The 12,977-nt window shown below is 51.4% G+C and overlaps 1 protein-coding gene across 1 annotated transcript in view; it reads right to left on the minus strand.

Annotated features, from left to right (window-relative positions):
• snx29 (sorting nexin 29) overlaps window positions 1–12,977 on the minus strand; it is a 695,647-nt gene that overhangs the window by 592,432 nt on the left and 90,238 nt on the right. Inside the window, exons 10-11 of the mRNA XM_055651849.1 lie at window positions 10,588–10,681; window positions 10,311–10,390 (exon numbers count right to left, since the gene is read on the minus strand). Coding sequence (XP_055507824.1) covers window positions 10,311–10,390; window positions 10,588–10,681 — 174 coding nt within the window. The remainder of the gene's footprint in view (window positions 1–10,310; window positions 10,391–10,587; window positions 10,682–12,977) is intronic.

Here is a 12,977-nt window from a genome sequence, read left to right on the forward strand (position 1 = left end):
AAAAAGCTGGATAAACACAGCGGGTGTGGCAGCATCTATGGAGCGAATTGAATGGTCAACGTTTTTGGCCGAAACCCTTCTTCCCGGGTTTCGGCCAAAAACGTTCCCTTTTCCTTCGGTCCTAAACCTTCTGTCGCTGGTTTCGGCCGCTGACGTTTATCCAGCTTTTTTGTTCTTGTTCCACCCGCCCCTCTCTCTCTCTCTGCCCCTCTCTCTCTCTCTCGACGCATGCACACCCGCTCCAACCCCTCCAACCCCCCCCTCCTCTCTCCCCCCATTCCTATCTCTCCCCTCTCTTCTTCTCCTCCCCCTCCCCCTCCCCCTCTCCACCCTCCTCCTCCCCTTTCTCACACAATATTTTTTGTGGGGGCGGGTCCACAGTGCGTGTGACTGTTTGTGGAGGCAGCCACGCGCTCTCCATTCAAGAAGACGCTCATCTGTTTGTGGAGGCGCGAGCTTAGTGTGTGACCAAAGATCTTATAGCGGAGCTCACCGCTACAAGATCTTTGTGCGTGACGACACACGCTCCCCCCCCCCCCCCCCTTTGGTGCAGGAGGCGCGCGCAGCATCTGAACGTTCAGCGATTGTTCGAATTCTTCACTAACCGTCATTCTGACTTTGCTTGTGAAGAGAAAAGTCCTGAATTGCATTTGTCTGATGCAGGAAGATTGTTCCCGATGTTGGGGAAGTCCAGGACAAGCGGGACACAGTTTAAGGATAAAGGTGAAATCCTTTAGTACTGAGATGAGGAAAACATTTTTCACACAGATAGTGGTGAGTCTCTGGAACTCTCTGCCACAGAAGGTAGTTGAGGCCAGTTCATTGGCTATATTTAAGAGGGAGTTAGATGTGGCCCGTGTGGCTAAAGGGATCAGGGGGTATGGAGAGAAGGCAGGTACAGGATACTGAGTTGGATGATCAGCCATGATCATATTGAATGGTGGTGCAGGCTCAAAGGTCCGAATGGCCTACTCCTGCACTTAATTTCTATGTTTTCCTCTCCCCACCCCTCTCCCTCTCCCACCCATCACTCTCTCCCCCACCCCCCTTCCCTTGCTACCACCACCCCCTTCCCCCTACCCCTCTGTCCCTCTTTCACCACTCCCCCTACCCATTCCTCCCCACTCTTCCACTTCTATCCCCTTACCCCACGCCTCTCCCACCCCCACCCCTCTCTCTTCCCTTGCCTTCCCCTCTCTCCCCCACCCCATCCCATAACCCCCGTCCCTCTTCCACCACTCCCCGTCCCTCTTCTACCACTCCCGCTACCCCTCTACCCCCTCCCTCCCTCCCCACTCCACTTCTCTCCCACTCTTTCACTCTCTCTCCCCTCTCTCCTCCCCTCTCCCTCACCCCACTCTTTCCCTCTCTACCTCCCTCCTTTCACTCCACACCCTCCTCCTCTCCCCCCCCCCCCTCCCCCTCCCCTCCCTCTCCCTCTCTCCCCCTCTACCCCCCTCCCCTCCTTTCCCCCTCTACCCTCTCCCTCTCCCCTCTTCCCCTCCCCCCCCCCTTGCCTCTCCTCCCCTATCCCTCCTTCTCTTCCATCACTCCAACTTCCCCTCGCCACCCTCCCCTCCACTCTTTCCCTTCTCTCTCCCCCCTTCCCCTCCACTCTTCCCTCCCGACTCTTTCCCCTCTTTTCCCCCCACCCCTCCCCTCCCCCCATCCCTCCCTCCTCCCCATCCCCCCTCCCCCACATCTCTCCCCCCATCTCTCACCCCCCTACCCGCGCTCTGCTTTCCCTCCCAAATCTATCCCGTTTCATCCTCCTCCCCTCCCCTCTTCACACCTCACTCCCCCCCCCCCCCCCCCCCCCCCCGCAAACGCTGCTGGGGAAACAGACCCAACGGGTCTGCACTTGGTCTAGTATACTTTTAAAACTCTCGCCCCATCCGACCGCCTGCCGTACGGATCCCTTCCTGCCTTTCGATTCGTTCCCGCCGTGCGATGTCACAATGCCCGATGCTCGCGGACGTCCAATCGCGATGCCCGACGCTCGCGGACATCCAATCGGAATGGATCCATTTGCATGTACGGCTTCCGGCCGCGTTTCTTCCTTTGATTCACTGCAACTCCGAAACCGGACGCAGAATCGCCGACGTCTTTTCCATTTCGGTAGAGATTTCGCTTTTCTTTCTAAGTATCCGCTCCTCATTACATTTCGTCGTGTTTAAGTACACTTTTTTAATCAAATCCTTCACCCCCCCCCACCACCAATATTTCAAAAATAAACAGGCTTCTCACCCATAGAAGCAGCCCCAGCCCCAGCCCCAGCCCCCTGGTGAATGTTCCATCGTGTGATGTCGCAATGCCCAATGCTCACAGATGGCCAATTGGAATGGATTCATTTACATATGCCTTTGCAGGAGCCCAGCCCCTGGTGAACGTTCCATCGTGTGATGTCATAATGCCCAATGCTCAAATACATTGTTGCCATAGAGAACGCTCAGCGATTATTCAAATTATTCACTAACTGTCATTCTGACTTTGCTTGTGAAGTGAAAAGTCCTGAATTGCATTTGTCCGATGCAGGAAGATTGTTCCCGATGTTGGCGGAGTCCAGGACAAACGGGACACGGTTTAAGGATAAAGGGGAAATCCTTTAGTACTGAGATGAGGAAAACATATTTCACACAGATAGTGGTGAGTCTCTGGAACTCTCTGCCACAGAAGGTAGTTGAGGCCAGTTCATTGGCTATATTTAAGAGGGAGTTAGATGTGGCCCGTGTGGCTAAAGGGATCAGGGGGTATGGAGAGAAGGCAGGTACAGGATACTGAGTTGATCAGCCATGATCATATTGAATGGTGGTGCAGGCTCAAAGGTCCGAATGGCCTACTCCTGCACTTAATTTCTATGTTTCCCTATCCCTCTCACTCTCCCACCCATCTCTCTCTCCCCACCCCCCTTCCCTCGCTACCGCCACCCCCTTCCCCCTACCCCTCTGTCCCTCTTTCACCACTCCCCCTACCCCTCCCTCCCCACTCTTCCACTTCTATCCCCTTACCCCACGCCTCTCCCCCCCCCACCCCTCTCTTCCCCTCCCTTCCCCTCTCTCTCCCCACCCCATCCCCTACCCCTCTGTCCCTCTTCCACCACTCCCCGTCCCTCTTCTACCACTCCCCCCGCTACCCCCCTACCCTCCCTCTCTCTTTCCCTCCCTCCCCACTCTTTCACTTCTCTCCTTCTCTTTCACTTCTCTCCCACTCTCTCTCCCCCCTCCTCCTCTCCCCTCTCCCCATCCCCTCCCACCTCCCCGACCCCTTCCCTGTCTACCCTACCCCCCCCCCTCTCTCTCCCCCCCCACCCCCTTCCCCCTATCCCCTCTGCCCCTCTTCCATCACTTCCCTCTCCCCTTCTCTCCCCCTCTCCACCTCCCTCCCCCTCTTCCACCACTCTCTCCCCCCCCTTCCCCTCCACTCTCCCTCCCGACCCTTCCCCCCCCCACCTCTCCCCATCCCCTCCCTCCTCCCCCCATCCCCCCTCCCCCACATCTTTCTCCCCATCTCTCACCCCCCTACGCGCTCTCCTTTCCCTCCCAAATCTATCCCCGGTTTCCTCCTCCTCCCTCTCCCCTCTTCACACCTCACGCCCCCCCCCCCCCCCCCCCCCCCCCCCCCCCCGCAAACGCTGTTGGGGAAACAGACCCAACGGGTCTACCCAAGTCGTCTGCACTTGGTCTAGTATATACTTTTAAAATTCTCTCTCCCCCGTCCGACCGCCTGCCGTACGGATCCCTTCCTCCCTTTCCCTTTCGTTCGTTCCCGCCGTGTGATGTCACAATGCCCGATGCTCGCGGACGTCCAATCGCGATGCCCGACTTCTCGCGGACGTCCAATCGGAATGGAGCCATTTGCATGTACGGCTTCCGGCCGCGTTTCTTCCTTTGATTTCAAACGCAACTCCGAACCGGACGCAGAATCGCCGACGTCTTTTCCATTTCGGTAGAGATTTTGTTTTTCTTTCTAAGTATCCCGCTCGTCATTACATTTCGTCTGTGTTTAAGTACACTTTTTTTTAATCAAATCCTTCACCCCCCCCCCCCCCCCCCCCACCACCACAATATTTCAACAATAAACAGGCTTCTCACCCATAGAAGCAACCCAGCCCCAGCCCCAGCCCCCTGGTGAATGTTCCATCGTGTGATGTCACAATGCCCAATGCTCACAGATGGCCAATTGGAATGGATTCATTTACATATGCCTTTGCAGGCGCCCAGCCCCTGGTGAACGTTCCATCGTGTGATGTCATAATGCCCAATGCTCAAATACATTGTTGCCATAGAGAACGCTCAGCGATTATTCAAATTATTCACTAACTGTCATTCTGACTTTGCTTGTGAAGTGAAAAGTCCTGAATTGCATTTGTCCGATGCAGGAAGATTGTTCCCGATGTTGGGGAAGTCCAGGACAAGCGGGACACAGTTTAAGGATAAAGGGGAAATCCTTTAGTACTGAGATGAGGAAAACATTTTTCACACAGATAGTGGTGAGTCTCTGGAACTCTCTGCCACAGAAGGTAGTTGAGGCCAGTTCATTGGCTATATTTAAGAGGGAGTTAGATGTGGCCCTTGTGGCTAAAGGGATCAGGGGGTATGGAGAGAAGGCAGGTACAGGATACTGAGTTGGATGATCAGCCGTGATCATATTGAATGGCGGTGCAGACTCGAAGGGCCGAATGGCCTACTCCTGCACCTATTTTCTATGTTTCTGTGTCCCTCTCCTCACCCCTCTCCCTCTGCCACCCATCTCGCTCTCTACCCCACCCCCTTCCCTCTCTCCCCCACCCACTTCCACTACCACTCTGTCCCTCTTCCACCAGTCTCTCTACCCCTTCCTCCCCACTCTCCCCCACTTCTCTCCTCTTACCCCACCCTCTCCCTCCCTCACCCCTCTTTCTACCCTTCCCTGTCACACCCCTTCCCCTACCCCTGTCCCTCTTCCACCATTCCCCCGTCCCTCTTCCACCACTCCCACTACCCCTCCCTCCCTGCCCACTCTTCCACTTCTCTCCCTCCCCTTCCCCTCTCCTCACCCCTCTCCCATCCCTCTCTCCCCCCCACCCCTTCCTCTCTACCCCCCCCCACCCCCTTCCCCTCTCCCCCGCACCCTTCCCCTCTGTCCCTCTTCCACCACTCCCCCTTCCCCTCCCTCTCCCACCTCTCTCCCCTTCCCACACCCCTCTCCCGCCTCCCCCTCCCTTCCCCTGTCTCCCCCACCCCTTCCCCTTCCCCTCTGTCCCTCTTCCACCACTCCCCCTGTCCCTCTTCCACCATTCCTGCTACCCCCTCTCCCCCCTCCCTCCTCCCTCCCCACTCTTCCACTTCTCTCCCCCCCTCCCCCCCCCCACCCACTCTTTCCCTCCCTCTCCCCCCCCCCCTCTCCCCCACCCATCCCACTCTCCCCCCTCCCACCACACTCTTCCCCCTCTCCTCCTCATTCCCTTACCGTGCACAGTCTCTGCCTTTAAGAAGGAACTACATATGCTGGAAAATCGATGGTCGACATAAAAAAAGATGGATAAACACAGCGGGTGTGGCAGCATCTATGGAGCGAATTGAATGGTCAACGTTTTTGGCCGAAACCCTTCTTCCGGGTTTCGGCCAAAAACGTTGCCCTTTTCCTTCGGTCCATAGATGCCGCTGCACCCGCTGAGTTTATCCAGCTTTTTTGTTCTTGTTCCAGCCCCTCTCTCTCTCTCTCTGCCCCTCTCTCTTCTCTCGACTCATGCACACCCGCTCCAACCCCTCCCCCCCCCACCTCTCTCCCCCCTCCTCTCCTCCCCCTCTTCTCCTCTCCTCCCCCTCCCCCTCTCCACCCTCCTCCTCCCCTTCCTCACACAATATTTTTTGTGGGGGCGGGTCCACAGTGCGTGTGACTGTTTGTGGAGGCAGCCACGCGCTCTCCATTCAAGAAGACGCTCATCTGTTTGTGGAGGCGCGAGCTTAGTGTGTGACCAAAGATCTTATAGCGGAGCTCACCGCTACAAGATCTTTGTGCGTGACGACACACGCTCCCCCCCCCCCCCCCCCCCCCTTTGGTGCAGGAGGCGCGCGCAGCATCTGAACGTTCAGCGATTGTTCGAATTCTTCACTAACCGTCATTCTGACTTTGCTTGTGAAGAGAAAAGTCCTGAATTGCATTTGTCTGATGCAGGAAGATTGTTCCCGATGTTGGGGAAGTCCAGGACAAGCGGGACACAGTTTAAGGATAAAGGTGAAATCCTTTAGTACTTAGATGAGGAAAACATTTTTCACACAGATAGTGGTGAGTCTCTGGAACTCTCTGCCACAGAAGGTAGTTGAGGCCAGTTCATTGGCTATATTTAAGAGGGAGTTAGATGTGGCCCGTGTGGCTTAAGGGATCAGGGGGTATGGAGAGAAGGCAGGTACAGGATACTGAGTTGGATGATCAGCCATGATCATATTGAATGGTGGTGCAGGCTCAAAGGTCCGAATGGCCTACTCCTGCACTTAATTTCTATGTTTCCCTCTCCCCACCCCTCTCACTCTCCCACCCATCTCTCTCTCCCCCCCACCCCCCTTCCCTCGCTACCGCAACCCCCTTCCCCCTACCCCTCTGTCCCCTCTTTCACCACTCCCCCTACCCCTCCCCCCCCACTCTTCCACTTCTATCCCCTTACCCCACGCCTCTCCCACCCCCCCACCCCTCTCTTCCCCTCCCTTCCCCTCTCTCCCCCCGCCCCATCCCCTACCCCTCTGTCCCTCTTCCACCACTCCCCCCCGCCCCTCTTCTACCACTCCCACTACCCCTCTACCCCTCCCTCCCTCCCCACTCTTTCACTTCTCTCCCACTCTTTCACTTCTCTCCCACTCTCTCCTCCCCCTCTCCCATCCCTCTCTCTCCCCCCACCCCCCTTCCCTGTCTACCTACCCCACCCCCTTCCCTCTCTCCCCCCACCCCCTTCCCCCTATCCCTCTGCCCCTCTTCCATCACTCCCGCTACCCCTCTCCACCTCCCTCCCCACGCTTCCACTTCTCTCCCCTTCCCCTCCACACTCCCTCCCGACTCTTTCCCCTCTCTTTCCCCCCACACACCTCTCCCCATCCCTCCCTCCTCCCCATCCCCCCCCCTCCCCCACATCTCTCTCCCCATCTCTCACCCCCTACCGCGCTCTCCTTTCCCTCCCAAATCTATCCCGTTTCCTCCTCCTCCCTCCCCTCTTCACACCTCACGCCTCCCTCCCCCCGCAAACGCTGTTGGGGAAACAGACCCAACGGGTCTGCACTTGGTCTAGTATACTTTTAAAACTCTCGCCCCATCCGACCGCCTGCCGTACGGATCCCTTCCTGCCTTTCGATTCGTTCCCGCCGTGCGATGTCACAATGCCCGATGCTCGCGGACGTCCAATCGCGATGCCCGACGCTCGCGGACGTCCAATCGGAATGGATCCATTTGCATGTACGGCTTCCGGCCGCGTTTCTTCCTTTGATTCACCGCAACTCCGAAACCGGACGCAGAATCGCCGACGTCTTTTCCATTTCGGTAGAGATTTCGCTTTTCTTTCTAAGTATCCGCTCCTCATTACATTTCGTCGTGTTTAAGTACACTTTTTTAATCAAATCCTTCACCCCCCCCCACCACAATATTTCAAAAATAAACAGGTTTCTCACCCATAGAAGGAGCTGTTGGGGAAACAGACCCAACGGGTCTGCACTTGGTCTAGTTATTATATAAAACTCTGTGGCTGCCGCCTGCCGTCCGTCCGTCCGGCTGCCTTTCTGCTTTTTGATTCGTTGACGGCTGCTCCTTCCTATCAGCTTCCAACACACTTCAATACAAAGTTGCAACACAGGAACACTCTGAACTTTTCACCTCAATGGGATATCACACCAAGTGCTTCAACAGGAGGGGGAGGGCCAATTGGTATTGCACTTTGCGAGCAAAACTTAGAGCTGAAATACAAAGTTTAGGAGCATTGAATTAGTTATTCATAGCCAGTATATGAACTATGCTCTTCACAGAGGCAAAGGATGTTGAAGTTGATGCACTGAGTGCCAAAACTTGAAGAAAAAATGGCCTGCATCATGTAGAACTGCAGATGACAATACTGCAGAGATATTTTGGCAGTTCCACAGAGAACCACCGGCTAACAACATTGTTTTTTCCTACGTAATGTAACGTAGAAGAAATATGTTGGTGAATTGACTTCCTACTCTTTTGACATGCTCAGTGCTATATTCAGGGGCAGTTGTAGATCAAACTATAAGGAGGAAAAAGGAAAAATAAGTTCCTAGGAATAAATATTACAAGTAATTCAAGATCCTATGAATAAATATCAACAGCAATTAGTCCTGGACCAGCCACATCGAAGCGATCGCCAAGAAAGCACAGCAATGCTTCTACTTCATTGGAAAGCTTAGAAAGTTCTGCATGTCCCCAACAACCCTCAGCAGCTTCTACAGATGTACCGTAGAAAGCATTTCATTGGGATGCATCATAGCCTGGTTTGGGAACAGCTGCATCCAGGACCGCAAGAAATTGCAGAGAATTGCCACACAGGCTATCACACAAACTAACCACTCTTCCATCGACTCCATGTACACTTCACACTGCCTTGGGAAGGCCTGCAGCAAAATCAAGGATTACTCACCCCGGTCACTCCCCCTGCTCCCCTCTCCCATCAGGCAGGAGGTGCAGAGGTTTAAAAACGCATACCTCCAGATTCAGGGACAGTTTCTTCCCCGCTGTTATCCGGAAACTGAACGGTCCTTTCATCAACTAGCGCGGCCCTGACCTACCATCCACTTCACTGGAGACCTTTGATCTATCTTTAATCGGACTTCGATATTATATCTTGCACTGAATGTTGTACCTTTGTCTGTGCACTGTGGATGACTTGATTGTATTCATGTATAGTCTTTTCTTTGATTGGATCGTACACGAACAAAAAGCTTTTCACTGTATCTCAGTACACGTGATAATAATAAACTAAACTAGAAATGTTATTTCACTTCTGATTAATGTCTTTCATTATGTTACAGATATACCTATTATTTTTCAGGATTTTAATGATATTCTTTTAAAGAATAATGATTACCAGAGGTCAATGGCCTTTGACAACACGGATTTCAGGATGGTCTGAGAGAGGAGCCTCACGATCGCTCCCGTGGCTTTGTCGTCATTCAATGCAGCCTAACATCTGGTACAGAAGATGTATAGTATGCTTGCCATGAAGTCACGATACTGCTCTATAAGACTATGGTTAGTCCACTTTTAAGGTATTGCATGCATGCATATCTTCAATAGCTTAATCTATGTCTTCACACTGATGCAATGATTAAGAAAAACATATCAGTGTTTTTATATTCTAAGGCATCTGAGAGGATTCAGCATGTTCACAACGATTCATTCGGATGTTCCCAAATGCTCTCCAGAAAGTATTCCGACAAGATATATTTCAGCCTGGTAAGGCAACTGCTCCACTTTTGACCGCCTGAACCTGCAGAGAGTAGTTAAGACTGCGTCGCCCATCACGGGTTTAACACTTCCTTTCATCCAGTCCATGGTCAGGGTTCGTTGCATCAAGAAGGCTGGCAGTACCATAAAGAATGGCTGCCATCTTGGCCATTCCCTTTTCTCTCTTCTACCTCCTGGGAATAAAGCAGCTTGCAAGACTGGACGTCTAGACTTAAAAGCAGCTTCTTCCCCCCTGCTATCAGATTCCTGAACAATCACCTCATCCACACTAGATTCCTGGAGGTGCCAACCACGTACTCTAATGCCCCTGTCCCACTTAGGAAACCTGAACGGAAACCTCTGGAGACTTTGAGCCCCACCCAAGGTTTCCATGCAGTTCCCGGAGGTTTTTGTCAGTCTCCCTACCTGCTTCCACTACCTGCAACCTCCGGCAACCACCTGCAACCTCCGGGAACTGCACGGAAACCTTGGGTGGGGCACAAAGTCTCCAGAGGTTTCCGTTCAGGTTTCCTAAGTGGGACAGGGGCATTACTCTGAACTCTGCCTCATTCAGTTATTCCATTATTACACTTTAGGGGTGTTTTTGTTTTTGCACTGCTTCAGATTGCAATACAAGCTTTGCACCATTCTGTTTTTAATTCATTGTTGCATTTATTATTGTATCATTACCGTATACTGATTATGAGCTTATTACGAACAAGGAATTTTATTGCACCCTGGATGTATATGGCAAACTAATGTGGATTTGATTTCTTTTTTAAGTTAATTCAGATACTCTATATGTATAAGTATTCATCAAAAGTTCACAAGTAATTTGAAGAACATTAACAAATTTAATGTAACCCCAATCATTTTGTGGGATTACTCACCAACAGTCATCGATTCTGGGACTGCAGCTGGTGGCAAAAGAGCTCCAATGTCAGCCTGAAGAGGAGGAGTGACTTCAGTACTGTATGAGATAAACAATATATACATCAGCAAAACAAAACCTGTCTTGGCATCTAAACTGTGCAGTAAAAGCTGTAATAGTCTTTGTGAACATTTCTTTCGCATATCTTTGCAATATTTATAGCAAATAGAATATTTCCGTAAAGGAAACCAACTTACCAACACTCGGGTCATTGAGAATTATCATTACAATCATACCTGTACTGAAATTGGGATCCTTTCTGGGCAAGCTCTACAGCAAGTGAGGCATTTTCATGTTCATCGCAGTATATCAAGTTATCAGACGTGGCATCTGAAAAGCAAGATAATTTCAATAACTTAGCCGCATAAGTTAATTTGGCACTCAGGGACATGGGACAAGTACATTTTCTTTAACAAAATACTTTTCATATTTTACACGGTTTACACGCATTTATTATTTGCCAGCATTTTTTTAGAAAAACAGCCTTAAGTGCCTGTCTCACTTTCACAACCTAATTCACGACCTTTGCCGAGTTTGCCCTTGACTCATACTCACAGCATGGTCGTCACAAGGTCGTAGGAGATTGTAGGAGGTCGGGCGTTTTTTCTAGCATGATGAAAAATGTCCACGAGTAAAAAACGTTGTGAATTAGGTCATGAAAGTGGGACAGGCCCTTTAATATTTGCTGGCTAGACCCATTCGGTATGAGTAACGTTTCACATATACCTTCATAAGTTGGCTTCCTCAGCTAAGTACGCATGATTACATGGATTTAGCAGGTTTAGAAGGATAAGGTCTGTAGATGATTTATGCATGCAACCTATAATATAGCTACCTCAATACCACTAACCACGCCTTAGTTATCCCGGTATAATTGTGATATCTTCCCCTTGCTCCTCCCCTGGTTCCAGTACGCCTGAAGACTAGATGCAGTCAGTACTGGGATGTGCCTTACATGTGCCTTTATTAAATACTCAGTAAAGTTACAAGTGTGCCAGACTTGACTTCTTTACAAATGTCCTATGATGAAAATATGTCGATGTTTTCAATGAATGAATGAATAAGTTTATTGGCCAAGTATATACACATACAAGGAATTTGCCTTGGTGCTCCGCTCGCAAGTAAGAACACGACATACAGTAAACAATTAAGAATAAAACATGAAACATTAATAATAAAGCATAGTTTAAATATGTGAATGAAATAGAATACCAGAGCAAAATTGGGCTGCAGATTTTTGGTTATTAAGTCGAGCTGCTGCTCGTGGAAAAAAAGCAATTTTTATGTCTGGCTGTAGCAGCTTTGACGGCCCGGAGTTGCCTTCCAGAGTGAAGTGATTCAAAGTGTTTGTGGCCAGGATGAGAGGGGTCAGAGATGATCTTACCCGCTCGTGTCTTGGCCCTTGCAGTGTATAGTTTGTCAATGGGGGGGGGGGGGAAGGTTGCAGCCAACAACCTTCTCAGCTGATCGAACGATTCGCTGCAGCCTCTGGATGTCGTGCTTGGTGGCTGAGCCAAACCAGACCATGATGGAGAAGGTGAGGACAGACTCTACGATGGCAGTATATAATTGGACCATCATTGCCTGTGGCAGATTGTGTTTTCTCAGCTGCCCCAGGAAGTACATCCTCTGTTGTGCCGTTTTGACTGTGGAGTCGATGGCAGCCTCCCATAATCCAGGATCAGTCAATTCAGGGTTATGCCATCCGCAAACTTGAGAAGCTTGACAGAGGAGTCTGTGGAGGTGCATTCGTTGGTGTAGAGAGAGTAAAGGAGAGGGGAGAGTAAGCATCTTTGTGGTGCTCCTATGCTGAGGGTCTGTAGGTCCGAGATGTGCTTTCCCAGCCTCACATGCTGCTTCCTGTTTGTCAGGGACTTGGTGATCCACTGACAGAGGGATTCAGGCACAATCAACTGGGAGAGTTTGGAGTTAGCTCTGGCACAATGGTGTTGAATTCAGAGCTAAAATCCACAAACAAAATCCTTGCATAGGTCCCCTGGTGTAGGTCCCCTGGCTGCTGGAGGAAGAAGTGCAGGCCTAGGTTCATTGCGTCATCCACTGATCTATTGGCCCGGTATGCAAACTGCAGGGGGTCCAGCAGGCGGTATGTAATATTTTTCAGCTGGGCCAGCACGTCTTTCAAGGGTCTTCATCACTTACAGAGGTCAGTGCATCAGGCCTGTAGTCATTAAGACCAGTAACCTTGTCTTTTTGGTTTCAGGGACAATAGTGGAGACTTTGAAATGGGCAGGGACAGTACAGGTTTGCAGGGACTGGTTGAAAATGTCTGTGTAGACCGGAGTCAGTTGTTTGGCACAGAGCTTCAGGGTAGAGGGGGAAACATTGTTCGGTTCTGGAGATTTCCGGCTTTTCTGTCTTCCAAATAGCCTCTCCACCTCAATTTCTATTTTTGGTGATGGAGAAGTGGCCAGACTGATGTTGGGCAGCATGGAGGAGGTGGGTAGTGGACGAGGGTCCAGTATTTGCAGACTGGAGTCGGGCTGCAAGTGGGTTTTAAGTTGTGATCGGCAGGGGTGGAAATCCTGGGGGGGGGGGGGGCTGCAACCTCTCATATTTTGAGAGGTGGGGGACAATCCCCTCCATGTTTTGTAATACGGATTTTGAA

This window comes from Leucoraja erinacea, chromosome 20 (assembly GCF_028641065.1).
Source record: "Leucoraja erinacea ecotype New England chromosome 20, Leri_hhj_1, whole genome shotgun sequence".
NCBI classification, from domain to species: Eukaryota; Metazoa; Chordata; class Chondrichthyes; order Rajiformes; family Rajidae; genus Leucoraja; species Leucoraja erinaceus.